The sequence below is a fragment of the Canis aureus genome, chromosome 3 (assembly GCF_053574225.1).
Source record: "Canis aureus isolate CA01 chromosome 3, VMU_Caureus_v.1.0, whole genome shotgun sequence".
NCBI lineage: Eukaryota > Metazoa > Chordata > Mammalia > Carnivora > Canidae > Canis > Canis aureus.
The window spans coordinates 77684247-77705159 of record NC_135613.1 but is presented as its reverse complement, the minus strand read 5'-3'; the positions used below and the strand labels follow the sequence as shown (position 1 = coordinate 77705159).

The following is a 20913-nucleotide window of genomic DNA, read 5'->3' as shown; positions in this document are numbered from 1 at the left end:
GTAAACTAACAACGTCAGTCCTTTTGCTGTTGAAAAATTGGGAAGCAAATCAAATACTGTTTCATAAATGTAATTAAATTGGATGACAAATTTTTCATCAAACTGTGGGTTTTTTGTTTTTTGTTTTAAAAGATGTGTTGCTTGTCTTTATTGCTCAGGATCCCTGGGTTCTGGCTTCAGCTCTGGCCCTAAATTGCTAGTTTGCTATGGACCAGCCAGTTATTCTCTTTGGATCTCAGCTTCTCCTTCAGAAAAATAAAGGGCAATATTACTGTTCAGAGTGGCACGTGGGCTTGTTTTGGAAATCAATACCGATTCTCTCCAAAGGAGGATGCTGGGGTTATGCCAACCTTTCCACATGCACTGGGAGCCAGTGGTCCCACTCTTGGCTCCCACGAGGGAAGCACACAGACTGTCACAACATGTGGTCTCTGTTTTTATTTCGTGTGTCTCTTCCCTCTCCCCTACTAGACTCAAACTCCTTGAGGACAAGACCATGTTTTAAAAATCTCGTATGTTCCATGGTAACTTACATGCCATCGATACTTAGCAAGTATCTGTTAATTATGTGATCACAGATTTCCTCCCCCCCCCCACCCGGTATTTCTGCATTCTCCTCACCTAAAATCTGGCTGAGGTCTTTCATGGACCCCATGAATTTATAGAATTAAAATTCTTCCTACATACTTTTCTATCCTCCCATTTCATTTCTGCATCAGCCCAGTGAGGTTGGCAGGGCAGACAAAGCAATGGGAGCAGTACACCGAGGAGTCACTTGGGACCCAGGGAGGAAGGGTGCCAGCTCCAAGCTTCCCGGGGGAGGCAGGGAGATCCCGGAGAAAATTGTGGGCCGACTGACTCCTGGTCTGGTGCTCACTTCGCTGCTTTCCTTTGGCACCAATCTCTCTACAGCAGTGAGCTGCAAGTGCTTTTGATTGTGTCTGCGCCCCTGCACCTCCAGTGGCGTCAGAAGCCATGGTGAGACGTTACCTCATGGTTAGCGAACCGGATATCTCGTGAGAATATGGTGGCCACCCAGTCGCAGCCAAGTTTGACATCAATGTTCTGAGCTAGTTTCTCCAGGGTGGGTAGGTGGCTAGCTTGAAAGTGGTAAGCGAGGGTTACATGAAGCTGCTTCTTATGAGGTTCCACATGGACTTCTAGAAGGAAGGAAGGAAACGGTTATTAGAAGGTGGTCATCACAGCGATGGCGGAGACTCAAGGAGCACAGAAGGGTGCCCTTGTAAATTCTCCCAAGTGACAAAGGAGGGAGTCCCTTGGCCAGACAAAACCCATTTCCCTCCTTCACAGCAGCAGAATAAGGGGAGAGGAGGGGGTAAAGGATCCTGAATGAACCTACAATCTGAGAGGTTAAGAGCTATACAACCTGGCTCTTCCGTAGGAGCTGCGGATCAGCAGAAGGCTCATCGTTTGGGTTGGCTTTTCCTCCCAACACACTATCACCAGCCCACCATTCAGATGAGGAAACCAAGACATGGAAGGGTGAGCTAATTTATGTAGAAATAAAGAAGTTTTGTCATTATGTGAGTGCCAAAGCTATATCGCCTTCACTTTGAGACCAGGTCTCTTAGCGTCTGGGTGACTCTGATGGAGGAACCAGGGAATAAGATGGAATATTTTCAAAATTCACAACAGGGTTTCCCAGCAGCACTTGGGTAGATAATTCTTCATTGGGGGGGGGGGGTGGGGTGTGTCTTTACCCACATCCCTGGTCCCTCCCTACTAGATTCGGGTAGCACCCACCCTGAGCTGTGGCAACCAAAAATGACTCCAGACATTGCCACATGTCTCCTGGGAGGTATCACCTCCCTGATTGAAAACCACTGGTTTAGGGGCAGCCCGGGGGGCTCAATGGTTTAGCGCCACCTTTGGCCCAGGGCCTGATCCTGGAGACCCAGGATCGAGTCCCAAGTTGGGCTCCCTGCAAGGAGCCTGCTTCTCCCTCTGCCTGTGTCTCTGCCTCTCTGTGTGTCTCTCATGAATAGATAAATAAAATCTTTAAACCAGTGGTTTCCTTCCCCCCCCCCCTTTTTTTTTAAGTATACAGACTATTCCTCTAAGACCCTGTAAGTAGTAAAAAAAGAAACCAATCTCCCTACATAGACAATTGGATTTTATTTCTCTTTTGTACATTCTTGCACGGGGGAGATCCATCTACTGTCCAAGAAGATACAACCAGAGGGAAGATAGGGAACTTGAGAAATTAAGCGGCTTGCTCATGTCACAGGGAGATAGAAGTAGCAGCTGGCTCTCTTTCTGTTATACTGGAGTGTATTTCTGTGGTGTGAGTCCCCATGAGGCAAGGGCTTTCTGGGTCCTGTTAGCAACGTATCAGGGTTCCGAACATTATAGGCTTTTAGTATTCGGTAGATGATTGAATACACATGCATGAATCTCCCTAAACCACCTATGATGGGCACTGAATCTACTTGCAGAAGGAATCGGATCTGCCCAAAACTCTAGAATAACAAGGCTTGAGTTCTAGGGCCAAGATGGGATGGCCAGCTCTGCACACAAGAAGGCAAGGAGCTGCAGCAGCCACCCAGTTGTCCCAGTCACCACCAGGGGGCCGCACAGGGGCAGGGAACCCAGCTGGCTGGGCTCCTCAAGAGAGTGGCCCCAGGTCTTGGAGAGGACTGGCCCTACCTCTCCCTGCAAGGAAAGGAAGCAAGGGCCTCTGGCCTCTCGCTCATCATGGGCCATCAGAATTGGCCGTAGTCCTGGCTGAGACCTGCTCTATGCATTTGTGAGGGATTTGGGTTTTGTGGCTAGACACCAGATTTGGGTCTTGTGGGAGTTTTCGTGGTTTTAGTAATAGCTACTGTGGGATGAAAAAGAGCCATTTCCCTGAGTTAGAGGGATAGGAACAGGAAATAATTTGCCTATTATGTTATTTCTCTGAATTATTAAGCTAAGAAATGGTGGGCTCCAGGGCCGTCAGAGAGCAGAGCCTGGTCCCTGGGGAAGAAGGCGTGCCTGGGCAGGGGCTCTGAGGAGGCCCGCTCCCCGACATAGAACAGGTACCTTCAGGGCTGGAGCCCCTCTGAGAGTGGAGCCCTCCCTGCCCTCCTGCTTGGTGATGCTGAGCCTTCATCACGCTCTTTCTAGAATCCTGAGCCCTGTTGGGGGCTTTTCTGGTAAAGAGCCCTGAGCAAAATAGCAGGTGCCACCCGCAGGGCCCTTCCTCCATGGTAGGGACCCCCGTCATCCAGTGTGCATTTCCTTTTTTTCCCTGATGGTGGAACCACTCTGTTCTGGGGTGGCCTTTCTCATCTCAGAGCTCCGTTATCACCTGTACTTGAACCTGCACCTCTGGCCAGGAGAAACCACTTCTTCTGTTGCACGCTTCACGGATAAACACATAGTGGATCCCTAATAAATACCCACCACTTGTGATTTCTCTCTGTGGGGGTCACCCAAACCTCCCCCTGCCAACTCTTCCCTCCCTCCACCGCCACTTTCTGCCCCCCTGCAGGAGGCAAGGCTCTCCTTGACCTTCGTGAGCCCGTCTGAACCGGGAGGCAGACAGGAAAGCCCTAGCAACTTCTCCCATTTGTCCCCTTTCTGTGCTTCCCGCCTACGTCAACATACATCCTGAGTTTCTCTCTACGCTAATTCCTTTGCTGGGAAATCTCAGTTGGCTTGAACTAAGATCTGCCATGGAAGGAGCAAGGAACATCTTGAAAGAGTGACATTTTTGTACTGTTGAGGCTTTAGGGACCCATCTGATGGGTTTCAGTGAGTGTGGGACGTTGGCTCAATGGATGTATGATTTGATACTAAGCGGTTCCACTCTACTCTGTGTTGGATCACCACCCCCGGCACAGCCCTGGGTCCTCACAGAGTGAGCTGTGAGACCCAGACCAATGCCTGCACGGCGGGGAAGTGGTGGGGGAAGCAAGATTCTTTAACTCTGCATCGGAAAGACGGCAGAGCTACAAAGGATGCTCTCATGGTTCAGTGTGGAACAGCCATGTGCGTGCCTTCAGCTCGGGCCTGGGGGCAGGCAACGGATGTTCTCGCAGGAGGCTGAGCAAAACGGCTGTTGCCGTGTTAAAAAGGGAGCAAAGGGGTGAAGGAAAGGGTGGGATCCCTTGTCATGTTCTGTGTGTTCCTGCAGGACCTCCTGCCCCATCCCTCCACCTGGCCCCAGCCCACTCCTCCATACCCGCTTACCCCTTCCCTCCCCAGATTTTTGATTAACGGGGCCCAGTAGCCATCAGCTCACCTGTTTTGGATGCAGCCTCTGCAGCAAAGTCGGCAGCAAACTTCTTGAGGACCTCGGCGCTGTCTTCCTTCACGAAGAGGCCAATGAAGTTGGAGGATGTGTAGAGCTCCAGGGGCAGCGGGGCTGAGAACTTGCATTTCCAGCGACTGACGGTGGTCTGCAGGGCTTCCCCCAGGGCGTCCACCTTGCTGTCCTCACACTGGCGGGGAAAGCAAATGCTTCATTCAGAGGGGGGTGGGGGTGGAGGTCTACCTACTGGGGCTGAGCATGTGGCATCCTCCACAGTCAGAGCTGGAGGCTGACGATGCCATTACTAAACCATCACGTCTGCTCGTGAGGAGGGAGAGGACCTGCAGGCTCCAGTGATCTGGAAGTGGCTTAACTAACTGGTAGATCAAACGAGGGCCAGGGACCAACTCTTCTGTCCCACCCTGCCCTGCTGTGCTTCTGAGCCCAGCCAGGAGGCGGGACTGGTCCAGTGGAAGGGAGGAGTGGAGGAATGAATGTTCCCGAAGAGCACAGCATCCAGGGTGACGGGCGTGCTCTCCATCTCCTCCCACCATCTGTGCCGTGCCTATTCCCCTTAGATGATCAGAAGTTGACTTGACTGCCAGTCCCATGATAGTTGGGAAGAATGGGGCTCAGCTGTGATGTCATCCTCCCACCCTCTTTGGAGCACTGGAGAGAGAGAGAGAAAAAAAAAAAGAGTGTCTCTAGAACTCTGAATGCTTTTGAGAAAGATCCTGGGATGACTAAGAGGAAGTGGTAATCATTTTAATTTTCCAAGTGAACGGTAGAAAGAAAGTGTTAGCAACACATTTTTACCTTAAAGAGACAGAGAAAATCTGGAAAAAAATATCTCAAAATAATCTTAAAGTCTGCTTCTTCTTGAATATGCCTGGATAAGCCACCTCTGCTCCTCCTCCACAGAGGACTGAAGTAGATGAGATGTATTGATATTTATTATAGGAGGGGAATTAATTTGGTCATTAAGGAAGCTCTGTGATGGCTAGGATGATGGATTAGGTAACCAGGGCAGGTCACAGGTCATCTTTGTTGTCTCCAGAAAGACCTGGTGAGACAGACCTGCGGACAATGTCCATGAGGCAAAGGTCACCTCCTCCCACCTATGGGCCACATTTCTTGGTCCCAGCCAATTTCCCCCCCTACAACAGACAAGTTCAGACACTGCATTAGTTTCACTGCTGCGGCTGCCCGTGCAGATCCTCACTCAGGGGGTCAGGCTTGTCCCTAGAGTCCTGAGGAACAGCCGTCATCATGATGGCACGTCACACCTGTGTGCTCTGGGCCTTACTCATTCCTCGAAGGCCCATCCAAGCCTAGGAGCCTGTGGCTCTTTCTGCCAGCTGCCTAGGAGGCTCTGCACTGTGATTCCAGGTCACAAGGACCTGGCTGGCGTATGGCAGCCAGGCTCCCCTGGGCAGGGGCTGGGGAGGGTCCGTGGCTCACCATGAAGAACTGGCAGAGGGTGATGTGGGGGAAGATGTTGTGTGCCTTGTTCTTCCCACAGATCTGCTTCGACTGCTGCCAAAAGTCGGAGAGCTTCTGTGCTAAGGGGCCAGTGGGTCGGAGGTAGAGGACGTACTCCCGGGGCAGGGGGTCATCCAGGAAAGGGTCGCCGACGTGAGAGAACAACCTGCCAGAGACAAGGGAGCCAAGCAGGCCTCGCTGGAGACCAATGGAAAGGAAGGAAGACCCGAAAGAGACAGATCCACCCTCCAAATGCTCCATACCCCAGGCCTTGCCAAGGGATGGGTTTTCATTTTTGTGCTTTAAAGAAGTCCATCCCTCAAAGCTCATACTGCATAACCAGCTCTCAGAAGCACCAACTTCTCTTGTCTATCATGCTGCATACCCACATCCCACAACTCCATAAAAAATCCTAAAGCCACTCCGGATAAACTCCAGATATCCTCAGATAAACCCCAAATCCCTTTCCAGCCCATCAGCACTGTTCCAACCCTGCCTGTCCCTACAGTTCAGCCTATAGTTAAACCCACATGCCCCCAAACATCAGGAGAGCTTCAGGAGCATAGCCTTGTGGGGTCTGCTCTGGGGAGTGATGTCATGCAAAGCAGATAGGATTTTTTTTTTTTTTAAAGCTGATTCACCTAGCACTCACATACCTAAGGTGTATCTTTAAGTGATGAACAGGGACAGATATTGTGATAAGGGCTCTACCTTGGACACACTTTGAATTTTTTCAAACAGCTAGGGCCCGGACAGAGGAGGCAACTGGCTTGATACATGGGCTTCTGGCTCATACCACCAGCACCCCCCCCCCCACCCCGCCCAGCCCATTAGAGAAAGGCTGCACATCCCTGCTCATCCACATACACTCAGAGTTAATTATATGCTATTTTCTCTATTTATTTATTTCATACCAACCAGTCACATGCTGCCTGAACACTTCTTCCTCCTGTGGATGCCAAGGCCTTTTGTCTGGAAGAAGAAATCAAATTTCTATTGTTAGTATTTTTAGCCTCCTATCAGCTTTTTTTCACTATCGTGGCAGGAGTGTGAAGTAGGCGACATCACAGCCGCCTCGCCTCGGTGGTGTGGGGGAGACACCTGCGGCAGTATCCCCACCCCCACCCCAGCCCCTAGGGTCATAGCAAGGCATATGGAAATTAGGACTTTGTAATTAATTTCCATGTAATTAGCACTCGATTTGCATGCAGCCTGACAGCCATGCAATCTATTTTGAGCAGTTTCCACATTAGAATTTTATTTTTGCTTCCCTAAAGGTTGTCATGTCTTGGTCTGTCCTCTTTCCTTTTCACCCACTCCTACTGACCCAGATCCCCTGCTGAGCAGTTTTTAAAATTTGCAGCCCCTTTGGCAAAGCACGTTAGAAAGTGGGGCTAATGCCCACAAGGACATTTACTTTGGTGCAATTCAGTGACTCCTCCCACCCACCGCCAACCGCCACCAACAGCCTCAGGCCTGGATCCATAGTCTTCCCAACTATTTTAGACCTCCCTGGGGACAAGTAGCACAGGTTGTTTAGGGCCAGAGTTGGGCCGCCATCACTCCCCCTGCTGGGGAAACGAATCAAAGCCCTATATTTACAGGAGGGGCTTTGTCATAGGAAGGTGACAGCAGTGAGGCCCTGTGCACATGCATGCAAGTAGAGCATCTGAAATCTGGTGTCCCAGATCCAGACAGTTCTGGGTTTGCATGCAGCTCTGCTATTCATCCACTGGTTCTGCATTCATGCTTACGTTTGCTCAACGACTACTTACTGAACTACTATTTTGTCAGCACTGTGCTAGGCTCTAGGAATATAGTAGAAAATGAGACTTATATGGTCCTGGCCCTTCTGAAATTTTTGCTCGAGCTGACATGAAAGCATTGATTATACGGATAATGACATTGGTGGCGAGTGCAATGAAGAGAAAGCAGAGGGAACCATAAGAACATAGGACAGAGACATCGAGCTTGGGTTGAGGGGTCAGGGAAGGTTTCACTGGGGGGTGACATTTTGAGTGAGATCTGAGGAGTGTAGACTCCCCTGGGCAGGGGTGGGCAGGGTGGTGGTTGTGGTGTCAGACACTCAGTATGTCTACTCCGTAGTGAGGGGTGGGCATAAGGAGCCTTGAACTCTTGCCTGACACCATGGAGGTGACCAACAAATGGCCATTCTCATCCCTTCCACCCTACAGCTTCAGGCTCCTTGGAAGAGAGGGGCGAGGGGGATGGAATTCTTTCAGTTGCTGTTGACACTCTCCGAGCACCCTTTTTTCAATGGGCTGCTGAACCCAGCTCCCCTGTCTATCTTCTGGGCCCTCTATGGAGCAACAAGAAGGGCTGGCTGGGAATCCTAGGGGTCAGATGGGCAGGACCGTCAGATCATCTGTGAGCTCAGCTTCTTCACTTTGCACAGGGGGATCTCAGGTGAAGGAAGCAAACTAACGTGCTCTAAACAGCCTGGCCGCGGTCATGGCTCTGTCACTCTGTTCCACGGCCCAAGACCAGTTAAATACCCTTTCCCCCATGAAACTCTGAGCACAAACACCAAACGATCAGGATCAAGAAATCTACACAGCATTACAGAACTAGTAAAACAGCATTACGGAAGCAAGGCTGCTGGCAGTAAGCTGACGTTATGGAGAAGCAAGACAGACGCATCTGAGCCACTCAGAACAAAAGCTGGTACAGAGGGACGGACACCTGGGTGGCTCAGTGGTTGAGCGTCTGCCTTTGACTCAGGATGTGATCCCAGGGTCCTGGGATGGAGCCCTGTGGGGAACCTGCTTCTCCCCCTGCCTGTGTCTCTGCCTCTCTCTGTGTCTCTCATTAATAAATAAATACAATCTTAAAAAAGAAAAAAGAAAAAAAAAGCTGGTACAGAAAAGACTGGAAATCCAGGGACATCTTCCCCCAACCACTACACGCAAGCACGCACACACACACATTGATCCCACACCTGAATAAGATGTTTAATTGCTGCCACGTTGCCAGCAGTGTTTCCTTTACCACTTACTAGACAGAGGCACACATCTTAACGCTCTTTTTGAATCCAGAAGCCACCTACCCACAAAAGAATGCAAATTATGGCCTTTTAGATTAGGATCTCTGTGGAATTAAATTCAGCCCCCCCCCCTCCAAAGGATCCATTGTTTCAAAAATTGGGAAAAGAAAAACTCATTTGTGATATAATGGGCTATTTATATATAGGATCCAATTTCTTTCTTTTTTTCCTAGGCCCTTCCCCCAGTGAAATATATCTGACTGAAATTTAATTCATTTTTTTTCCTTAAGCACTAGGAGTATCCTCTGGAAATGAAAGATCTAATTAAGTTATGGTTCCTGTAACTCAAAAGACAGGTTCTGGAGAGGGTTCAAAGATATAATTGAGAAAGATAATGAAAGGTTTGGGTGATAAGGCTCTGGTGAAAGATTAAGAAAACCCAAATTCTTCTTCCTGAAGAAGACAAGTCTGAGAAAGCTTCGATTTTACAGAAGGTTCTCGTATCTGATGTATGAGGTACGAGAGGGTCAGCCAAAGTAAAATAAGCTTTGGCTATAGCACAAAGGGCTCAAGGTAGGTACCAGAAAGAACTTTCCCACAGGAAGGTACTATAAAAATTATAGGGTGTTCTTTTCTTTTCCTCTTTTAGGGGAGAAAGTTTCTAGAAAGCCATTAGTGACCTGCCTTGGAGGTATGGGATTCTCTAGGCAGGCTGGTGGGAGGAGGAGTAAAATCACCACTTCTCCAGGGTCACAAGCCACAGGCAGAGCTCTGCTGCTCCTCCCCGCACCGCCAGGCTGACAGTGATTTGGGGGGAGTTTGTTCCCAGAACTCTGCCCACAGAACAGACTGAACAGGGGCAGCCGCAGAACACATCTCCCCCCTCCACCCCGTGGAAGGAAGACTGTTGCCATAGTGCTCCCACCTCCACGGGCCCATCGATGGGGCCAATGCCAAGAACAGCGGGGTTGGGGGGGTGGACCCCAAACACCAGGCTGAGCCTGAGCATCTGCTACCCTCAGAGTGACTCAGAAGTCGGCCAACCTCTAGCAAATAAAGGCAGAGTGTCCCTTTAAGCTCAAAGGCCAGTGGTCCAGCCACCATAGCAGCTGATTAGTCAGATGGGACCTTCGTGGTTAGAGACCCTGGGGCACCTGGGCTGCTACAGCTGTTACTAGGGGACCCACATTTAATCTCTGACCTTGCTCCTGACCTTCCCAATTACGTCTAGGGTTCATTCTTGACAGAAGGTGGGAGAAGAAGAAGAAGAAGAAGAAAAAAAAAAACAATGCAAAATCTGATGTCCTGCTAATGGTGGGAAAAGAACAGCACCAGTGAGATCAAAGCAACAGCTCCTTGAAAACTCAGGCAAGCAGCTGGGTGACATTAGCCCAGGTGGGAGAAACCAGCAGCACCCACCGATGGCTTTGCTTCCCTCGCTCTGCCTGGGTTCCCTCCCACTGGCTGCTCTTAGCTCTGCTGAATTTTAGGTTCCAGGTTGCTCTGGCCCATCACGAGGGTCACAGAGATGCCCTCAAGTCTGAACAAGGGCTGGAAAGGAAAAATCTCATCCCCATTTGCCTAAGACAGAGGGCATTCTTTCCTCCCTCCTTCACTTCCACCCCAGGAACTCTTACTGGGAAACCAAATGAAAACCATAAACACAACCAAGGGTTGAGATCAGAAAGCTACAGTCAATGAAGTTTGACTGGTGGGTGTCCTTTTGGAGACCATCACCTCTGGGGTCCCATGGTTGGGTTTGGCCCCATACCGAGCCCAGCAGGATCCCTGCTCCCTCCCAGATTCACAGGTTTTGAGCTTGACTGGGATGTTCTGTTTAATTGTCATGCAGGCTGGTTTTCTCTGCAACCCCTCTGGGTCTTTGGGGGTTCCACTGTGCCCTCTGACCCCCTGGGTAGTTCGGGTTCCTCTCAGCCAAACACCAGCTGTATATCAGGCACTGTATTGGCACTGGACATATGAAGAAGAGGAAAGGGGGTTTCTGGGGCTGAGGTTCTTAAATTGTATCCCGAGCTACCCTAGGTTGGGACCCTACAGCAAACTGCAAGAGGTGCCATGGAATATTCTCAATTTTTGAGGGAAATCTAGCAAACTTCATCATCTGTCATCCCATAAGCTTGAGAGTTAGTTTCACTATTAGCTTGTGTTGTATTCTTTCCTAGTAAAACTGGGATTTTGCAAACCGCCAGAATAAAAAGTGCCCAGAGAAAACCAAGGTGGAACAGGAGAGGAGAGTGCAGTGCCCAACCTGATTCTAGGGTTTGAACAGTTGTACAGTACCCGACAGACACACACATCCCATTAATAAGTAGTTGTGGTTATTTAAGAGTGAAATAAAAAATTATTTTTCTTTCAATGTTGTGTATTTTTCACATGCCCTTAAGCTAGAAAGGGGTAAATACTCATTAAGTTGTTTGGATCTAACTGCTAAATAAACCGAACTTTTAGGTATTTATGTTGCCTACGTGCTCAATATAAAAATGACCGAGCTGCTGAAGGTGTTGTAAACTGAGAAAATGTGGGAATCTGTCCTAGAAGAAATGACGTTGGCCAGGATCTTAAAAGTGCTCTAATGCTCTAAGGCGGGGGGGGGGGGGGGGGGGGGCGGGGGAGAAGGTGCTCTAAGAGCTGGCTAGAGGGGAAAAAAGGGCAGTGGAAGTGGAGCAAATAGCAGGAGCTAAGACAAGAAGACAGGGAACTCAGGGAAATTAATTTGGTGATGCTAGAAAAAAATGGTAGACCTAGAAGAAGTTTAAAGAAGCTTAAAAAGTAGGTAGGGGAACAGCTCACAGGCATCTGTGCTGCTTGAAAGAGCCTGGATCTACCCATTGGGAAATGATGGGAGGGCAGTTGAAGAGGCAAGATCAGATCTGCATGTGAGGGGTGGCTCTAAGGGAGGTGAAAGTGTACCCCTAAGGCTGTGTGGAAGGCCTTGGCAAGGATCGGAAGGGGGACGTTGAGAGGTTGAACCGGAATGATTAACGGGAATAGTAGGAAAATGTTTGGATCGCTGATTGAACAAAGCTTGAATGTCTGTGTGGGATGAGTGAGCGTACAGTACAGACAGGTCTGGGCTGGGGTGAGCATCAGCAATTTCCGTTACCATTCTATGCTGATAGCTAGACCCCGTATCATTGCCAGACACCGCTTCTAGTTGTGGGAACCAGGCTCCAGAAGCTTCTTCTGTTACCTAACCTATGATTCCTCGTCTCTTTCTGTTTGTAAGCCAGACATTTCTTTTAGGCTATGCAGTGAGTCCCTATTTGCTGTCTAAGGAGTACCTTCAGCTCCCAAATCACCCAGTACTGACATCAGTAAATACTCAAGGCATGCCTGGCTCAGATAGACCAGTTGGCCCAGACTCCCAGGTTCTCCAGGGTGGCTCATCTCTATGTGCCTTCGGAAGACAGTCCTCCCCCTATTTTCTTACACTTGACAGAACTCAAATATCTGACACCTGAATCAAAAAACAACAAGCAACATATATACTAAGAGAAAAGGAAACATACTCCATCAAAGCAATAAGACCTTGATTCAGTTAAGTCGAGCATGCCAATCACTTGAAGTTGTTCTGTCCTTGACTTTGGATTGTTGACCAGCACATACCTGTGGCCTCCAGAGTGTGTTTGCCCTATGCTTTGGTTCTCTGTGACCAAAAACTTAATTGTATCAGAAAAGAGAAGATGAGAGGTCAAGTCTGCAATCCTTCAAGTGGATGAAACTCCCCATGCAATGAAAATTAGATCTTTCATGTAGCTAAGACGATCGCAAATATTAGCGACATTTAATGCTCACTGTAGGACTTTAAAAAAAAAAATGTTCTCAACCTCCAGGATACCAGTTGTTAAATTTTCTACATCTAATACTTTGAATTCAATTAAAAGATGACCTAATTAATCAGATTCCTCATTCTCTTTCCTCAGAGTTAGTTTAATGATCTACACCAGACTGGGGAGTGCACATAACTTAGGTAGAACCCAACTTCTATTTTTCTTGGTTGGAGAGTCCAGTCATATCAAGGGGCCACCGGTCCCATTAAACGGAGTTGAGGGATTCTTCTAGGGTGTTGAGAAATAGACATCGTTTTGTGACGTGGTTTTAGGTAGAAATATCAGAGGCTTTTATTGTGTTCTATGGAGAATTGCCGGCTCAGCACAGACCTTCTTCACAGGAGGATTTGAGGTGGGTTAACGGCCTGCCTGAGGCTGACAGCTCTCCTGAGAACACAGGCAAGCAGGTGATCCTGTATCTCTTTCTCCAGTAGAAAGGAGAAATTCAATAAGTCAATAATGATTGGAGGCCTTCCATGCACCAGGTACTTCACAGACTTAAACCTTCATGAAAAACGGTGAAACTGGTATCGGTAAGAAGCCTCCCTGGCCTGGGCAGCTCTTGCCTGATGGGTCAGCTGTCTGGTCATCTCTGCAGTTGTCCCAATCCAGGGGCTGGTTCTGGAGGCTGTGGCTAAGTTCTGAATCAGTGAAAGGAGTATACTAAATAGTTAAAGCTTTGAGCCTATAGCCCTGGGAAGCATTTCTGCCAACTGCCTCCAAGCTTCTTTTCTCTAGAAACCCAGGATGAAGTGGCCCCTACCCCTCTTGTTGGGTATGATCATGGAGATCTGCTCCCACCTATGGGTACCTTCCAGGTTGGAATGGGGTTTCTTGGCAGAAAAGGGAGTTGGAGATGTTGAGAATATTAGCGTCTGCCTTCCTGTGCATTTACCTCAGGTCAATCAGCAGAGACCTTCCTTCTTTTCCTTCAAATAAAAGTGAGTAAAACGGAATCTATTCTCTGAAGAAGAAAATCTAGACAGGAAGAAAACTTTAATGACTAAAAAACAAAATCCAAAAAATCCCTGCTAATTTAAAAAGGAGAAGCTCCCCTATTATCATTCCTCTATGTATCAGAAATGATTTGCTTCTTGGGCTTTTGCTTAATACCCATTCCTCTTGGATTCTAACTTTCTCCTCTGGTGAAGGTTTGGTCAACTGTAACCAGCCTGTTTCCTCTTTCTCTCCTGTTGGGTTGGGTTGTTCCAGGGATGGAGTGTCGCCTATGCGCAGGGCAGTAAGATGTGAGGATGGAATGGACACAGAATACGGAGCTGACATGAGTTGAGGCCAAGGACGGAGATGCTTACAGACTACCCAACTTGATCCCCTGAATTCACATACAGCTCTTTTCATCCATCACTGACCATTAATCAAGACTTCACTTTCTGCCATAGTTACCCTCTCAGCTACTAGTGGCCTGTAAGATCCATATAGATCTAGTCCCACCTTTAACTGATGGTCAGAAGAAAAATGAATATTGGGGAACATTTGAGGAATAGCTAAGAGCCACACAAGCTAAGGTGCAACAGAGGTGGTATTTTAGCCAAACCTTCTTGGCAGAAGTAAAATCAAGGACTGGTCAAATGCTGTGGCCCTAGTGGGTCCCTGCAGGAGCCGAGACATGGGCATGGGTTTTCAGGTGTTCTTTCCTCAAAGGAAGTGATTTCCCAATTTGATGTTTTAGTTTTTCGTCTTCAAAGAGAAAGTGATGAGCGCCCATGCAGGGAGGTTAGAAAAGAAAGATGGGACATCTATAGAGTGTTGTGAGGTCCTTGGCAGCAACCATAAGTAATAAACAGGGGTTCTGTGCTTGCAAAGGATCTAGATTCCTCCTTATGACCAGATAAGGCTGTACTACTTTGAGGATGTACCCTTGAAGGAATCTTAGAGACCTTACAGACCGTAAGGGGAATCCTACTGTGTTTCTGGATGACCTAATGGACCATGTGCTCCAAAATTTCTTCCATGTATCTGGATTTTTTCCAACTGGGCCCAAATTCATGCCACCTTTTCTGTACTTGGTAGAGTTGGCCACTCTTTCCTACACAGCAAAATAACATATTCCATCACTTTCACACAAGCAATCCCAGTTCCTTTTTTTTTTAATTTTAAAAATTTTTTTTAGTCACCGAGGCCAGCGAGATAGGTTTGCAAGAGGCCAGGTGGTTCAGTTTAACCTCATCTCTGAGGTCTCTGCCTCCTGTGGCCTCCTCCCCATGAAGCTGAGAAGGCCAGTGGAGAGGCCCGTCAATAAACATAAACCATAATGGCCCTCCCCATTTCCTTTGGAGGAAATGAACCTAATGGAGAAAGATATATTGATCATAAAGACCGAATTTCAGAACCAGTCTCCTGGCGGTGAACCCTTTCAGCGAGCCGGGGCTAATGGCCTATGCTTTCAGCTGCTGGGGCCTGTTGCAGAGCTGCACATCTAACAATCAATGGCATATCAAGCCTACCAGGGGGGCTGGGGACGCTACCACCAAAAGGCTGGCCAACAGGAAGGAAAATGCTGTGGGCTTTTTTTTTTTTTTTTTTTTTAATAAAGCTAATCAGAGAAGGGGGGAAAAAGTGCTTGAGCTATTTGGGGGCTTTGAGAAGGCTTTCCAGTTGAAGAAATCCAACCTGTGGTGACGCCCGTCTCTCTCTTCTCTCAACAAGACTATGTTCCAACCCATAAAGAGCCTATTAAGCAGCCCTCCTCGGGGGGTGGTTAGCAGGGAAAATGCTGTGTAGGTTCCCCGATGTTTTTATGTGGCAGGGCCCAGCAGCCCATATGGAGAGACCTTGTTTTGTTCTTTCTAAAAAGGGGCTGGAGCTCTGGCCTCTGCTGCAGGGAGGCAGCAGTTTGTAATTGGGAAACCAGCCATTAGACCATGGGTGGTGACATAATAAAACACATTTCTTTCTGCTTCTGTTATAAGTCTCCCTAGGATCTAGACAATATCTTTCCACCCCCCTCCCCCCACCAAAATCAATGAATTTTTGCACAGAGACACATGTAGAGTGTGTGTAGTGTAAAAGGCATACATTTTTGGGAGCCAAACCCTTACTAGTTATGAGACTATGGACAAGTTAATTATCTTAAGACTCATTTTCCCAGTCTCTTAAATGCAGATAACAGTACCTAATTCATAAGGTAAGATGGTTCTGATTAACATCCGTATCAGATAATTTGAAGAGCTCTGTGCAGCATACGGCATACAGTAGGCACTTAAAAATTACACTGCACACATGCCTATGTGTGTTATCTAACGATCTTTGCAATTTTCCTAGAACAGACAGATGTATGTTCCATGCTAATAGGTATATCCCAAGACTGGGCATCAGAAAACCCAGATTCGTTCTCTGCTAAAACCATCGAAAACCACACAGCATGGTCTTGAGGAGTGTATGGGATTTGCAGCAGGAGGGAAGATTTCCTCCAGATAAAAACACAAGAAAAGGCGCAGAGGGGAAATCAGCTAGTGACGTGTGACTATTGTAAAGGAAGTATGCAGGAGAGAGGGACACCACCCAGATGGTCAGGAGGTGGCCAGGGGAGTTCAGGTTAGATCAGGAGGGAAGGTGGAAGCACCTGGGTGGCTCAGTGCATGATCTGGGTCCCTGGGATCAAGTCCCACATCGGGCTCCCCACAAGGAGCCTGCTTCTCCCTCTGCCTATGTCTCTGCCTCTGTGTGTCTCTCATGAATAAATACAAATCTTAAAAAAAAAAAAAAAAAAAAAAGATCAGGAGGGAAGGTGAGAGTCAGCTCTGAGCACCAGAGGGACAGCCCAGAGCAGGGGGTCAACAGTTGTCATGCCATGCACTGTGGGGAGGCTGGCCAGGGTTCCCCGTTTTCCTCGAAGATCCTAAGTTACCAGTGCTGTCCTTGGGGTTGCTGAGTGGTACTCATCCCTCCCTGCCTAAAGTACTTCCCAAGGGAATAGAATAACAGTTCCAAAAGTTCAATCCCTCATACCTGCTGAATGAACTAGGGCTATTCCCCAAGAGACAGGCTCAGAAGAAGTTACCTTTGTTTTGCCCAAGGACAACACAGTAAGCCAGGGACACGAGGCTCCCAGACCCAGAGCAAATGAAAATATGAATGTTATAGTAACAGTTGGCACAGTCCACTGACATAATAGGTGCTCAGTAAATATGGCCAGGATTCATATTTTTAGGACTATCTCCCTCTCCAGGAACTTTACCATTTTTGCCTGATTTCACACACTTTTCCTCCCCTAAGAGATACCTGACAATGGAGCGTAGGTTGGTGCCTCACCTAGCCACTTGGTTCAGCTCCACAGTTAAGGCAGCAAGGCTCAGGCTGTGCTCAGCCCAGAAGATTCTGTTTTTAGATTATGGGTTCTATAGAAAACCATGGAAATCAGGCACCCCTGGCAGGCAGTGTCTGTTGTGCAGAGTCTCTGAGTCCCTGCAGAGGAAAAGTCCAGCTGGTTGAGGGCAAAGATGTCACCAGATAAAAGAGGGTGTGTCCCCATGGGGCACTGGAGAAGGCGGGGGGGTTAATACAGAACCACAGTGAGCCCCCAGATGCCTTTCTGGCTGGCAGGTGGGTGCAGAAGTGTTTCAACATGCACGGAAGGCAGGAAAGCTTTTGCAGGAAGGTCCAGAGCAGCAAGAAGGCAGTGACTGCCCTCAGGGAGGCAGGACATGCCCAGGAAAAGGATGGAGCTCACTGATAAAAATAGTGTGTAGTACCAGCATCACCATAGTGAAGAAGCTTTTAAGACTTCTATGTAATCACTCCTGGATCCTCCTAACAGCCCTGAGAGGCAGGCAGATTATTGTTGTTGTTTTTCTGTCATAGAAGAGGAAAAGGAGACAACAGAGGGGTGAAGAGATACATTCAGCTGTGTAGGGCGGAACTGGGACTGCGGCTCGGGCCTACTGCTCCTGGTCTGGAGCTCTGAGGTATACCCGGGCCTCAGGGGGCAGAGGAGTGGGAAGGGTCTGTGCTCTACCAATGAGCAGGTGGGATTTCAAACAGAGAGGGTGTAGCCCCACTCCCCACCTCCCACCAAAGGGATCTGGGAAAAATAGATGAACATGAGGAGTCAGGGCACCTGGGTGGCTCAGTGGTTAAGCATCTGCCTTCGGCTCAGGGCGTGATCCTGGGATCCCAGGATTGAGTCCCGCAGGGAGTCTGCTTCTCCCTCTGCCTATGTCTCTGCCTCTCTCTCTGTGTCTCTCATGAATAAATAAATAAAATCTTTAATAAAAAAAAAGAAAGAAAGAAAATGAGGAGTAATTTCAGGTGTAAAAGTCATTTGTTTTCTTCTCCTATTTCCACTTCCCTCCTCTTTAAACTACTAGAATTGCCTACAAATACTTAAACATGGATGATTTTTAGTGCTTCAAAATTGTTTCAGCTCGAAGCTGCAGAAGAGGCTCTGACTCAACACTGGTGGATCAGAGGAAAGAGCACAGACCAAACAGAGCCATTGTCATCATTTTGAACCTCTTCCCGTAAGTGCTGTACTTGCTAACAGGTACTGAGTTTACTAGGAAGCAAGTGCTGCACTAAATATTTTAAATATAAATGATCTCATTGGCTCCTTACTCAACCCTGTGAGGCTGGAGCCATTATTTCCCTCACTGAACAAGGCTTAGCGAGATTGTAGAACTTGGTCCAGGTCCATCAGCTGAAAAGAGTAAGGTGTGTTGTTCAAGTGTGTGCTCAAGCCACTGGGTCACATGTCCTCCCAAGCGGATGGAGGTTGGCACCAGTGGTGGCCGCTGTTTCTGGATCATGGTAAGGTGAAACACGGCGACATTTCTGTAAAACCCAACACCTAGGGTGCCTGCGTGGCTCAGTCAGTTTAAGCATCTGACTCTTGATTTCGGCTCAGGTCTTAATCTCAGGGTCATGGGATTGCCATGGGATTGCCACACTCAGCAAGGAGTCTGCTTGAAGATTCTCTCCCTCTCTTTCTCTCTGTGCCCCCCAAAATAAACAAATCTTTTTTTTTTTTTAATAAATCTTAAAAGTACCTATTATGTGCTGTGCAATTTACAGGGATCTTATTTCATCCTTAAACCAGTTTGGTGAGGTCAGTATTATTGTCTCCATGTTATACATGATGAAACACTGATGTAAAAAGATTAAGAACATCGTTCAAGGCATACAGTTAGTGACAGTCCTGGGATCAAAACAGATCTTATTTAATTTTTTATGAGAACATGATATTTAATTTCTTTTGTAGACTAGCTTCCTTGTACGTACTTAGGCTAACACTAAGTGAATTGCTATTCTCTACACATTCACATTTCCTGGAAGAAAGAAGCCATAAATGTTGTCACTTAGTGGCAGAGGCAGGGCTAAGAATAAATAGCCTAGACAGAAAATCCAGAATATAATATAGTTATCAAGAATAGAGACTCTGGTTTTCTGTTTCTGAGATTTTTTTCCCCCTAAAGGCCTTAGCTGAATCCACAGGGTTTGATATTGACAGATGTTCATGAAATAAATGATTATACATATGATTACAATTGCCAGTTGGCACAGCCACATATGCAAAACTGATGCCCAGTAAGTTTCATCAACTATTAAGTTATTTCACAATGATGTGATCAAACCTCTTTATGGCAGGTTCTGATCAATATGTAGTTCACGGTCGCTCAGCACATCAGTGACAAAGCCCAAACTGAACTCCCTCTTCTGACTTCATGTGAGCTTTGTTTCCAACAAATTGTACTGAAATAAGGTCAGAACAGGCCCTATTTTCAAACTCATATGCTAGTCCCCCCCACCCCCTAACTGCCCCTCATCTCTCCCTCCATCGAATGAGGTCAGTTTCAAAAGGAGTCTATGTGGGTAAACAACACTGAGCCCTGAATTTGAAGAACACGAGGGTTTCCTACCAGGAGGGTGAGTTATTATCATGGGATTCTTGGGTAGACTTTGAAGCAGAATATAAGGCAGAGGGGCACCACTGAGTCTTACAAGTGTCCCAAACTCCACCAGAGCAAATCTCTCCCAGATCAGATCCCATTTTGCTGACTGCTTCTTTCAAGAGATTCATGGAGATTAAAATGCAAACTAGAAAAAGAAGTGGACAGTCTCAGAGTTTGCCGAATGAAGTGATGGCCAATATAGTTATATATGTGACGTAAAGGGGCAAAAAGAGGAGTCAGTAAGGGTTATAGGGATTTAGAGCAAAGGCGATTGGCTACTGTAGACACCTGCTGCCATCCAGGGTCCAATATAGAACATCCCCATCTGATTTGTAAAGATCTTCATCTCCAAGAACATGTATAAACTCCCTACCATGCATGCCAAGCCCTCCATGGACTCCGCTTCACTCTCAAGTACTTTATTCTCTGACTCCTGTCTCACACTTAAACCTTTTTTTTTTTTTAATTTTTTTAAATTTATTTATGATAGTCACACACAGAGAGAGAGAGAGAGAGAGAGAGGCAGAGACACAGGCAGAGGGAGAAGCAGGCTCCATGCACCGGGAGCCCGACGTGGGATTCGATCCCGGGTCTCCAGGACCGTGCCCTGGGCCAAAGGCAGGCGCTAAACTGCTGTGCCACCCAGGGATCCCACACTTAAACCTTTCTCCTGTTTGTTCCTTTTTCTACAAGGCCCATTCTACCGTCAGTTATCTGGCTCCTGCCTCCTATCCTTCACCTACTCCATGTATGGTTTATATCCTCCGGGAAGTGGCCCTCAGACTGGTCTGGCCCCAAACACTCTGTATGCAACTGTATCATAGCACATTCCACATTTGATTTAAGTGATTCCACATTTGATTTAAGCGATTCCACACTTAAGTCTTCCACAATAGACTGTGAGCTACTTGAAGAAGAGACCATTACTTGTTTTCCTTGTAGCCCCAATAGTTGACATGGAATTTGGCATATAGTAGGTTTTATTAAAAAAAGATTTATTTATTTATTTGAGAGAGAGAAAGAGAGAGCACGTAAGAGCGTGGGGGGTGGGGGGAGCAGAGGGAGAGGAACAAGCAGATTCCAAGTGTAGCATGGAACCAGGCGTGGGGCTCAATCCCAGGACCCTGAGATCATGACTTGAGCTGAAATCAAGAATCTGACGCCTGACTGAGCCACCCAGGTGCCCCACAGAGTGGGTCCTAAATAAATTTTTTAAAAAGCGTGAACTTCATGAAGACGTTGAAGGCAGAGGGGCTCTAAGGTGACACCCTAGTAATAATCCTGCCTTCTACTATTCACTCTTTTGTGCACTCGTGTGCAGATGAGACCCAAGACTTAGAACAGGCAAAGGGGATGGTGCCACTCCCGTGATTGCACCATGATACTCATAGAAGACTCTACGCGACTTGC

At 47.6% G+C, this 20913-nt stretch overlaps 1 protein-coding gene across 4 annotated transcripts in view; it reads right to left on the bottom strand.

Moving 5' to 3' along the window:
* Positions 1-20913, bottom strand: part of UBASH3B (ubiquitin associated and SH3 domain containing B) — a 139479-nt gene that overhangs the window by 27181 nt on the left and 91385 nt on the right. For all 4 annotated transcript variants that reach the window (XM_077893908.1, XM_077893910.1, XM_077893912.1 and 1 more), the window contains exons 2-5: positions 6659-6712; positions 5720-5906; positions 4250-4448; positions 991-1160 (exon numbers count right to left, since the gene is read on the bottom strand). In XM_077893908.1, the coding sequence (XP_077750034.1) occupies positions 991-1160; positions 4250-4448; positions 5720-5906; positions 6659-6712 (610 nt within the window). The remainder of the gene's footprint in view (positions 1-990; positions 1161-4249; positions 4449-5719; positions 5907-6658; positions 6713-20913) is intronic.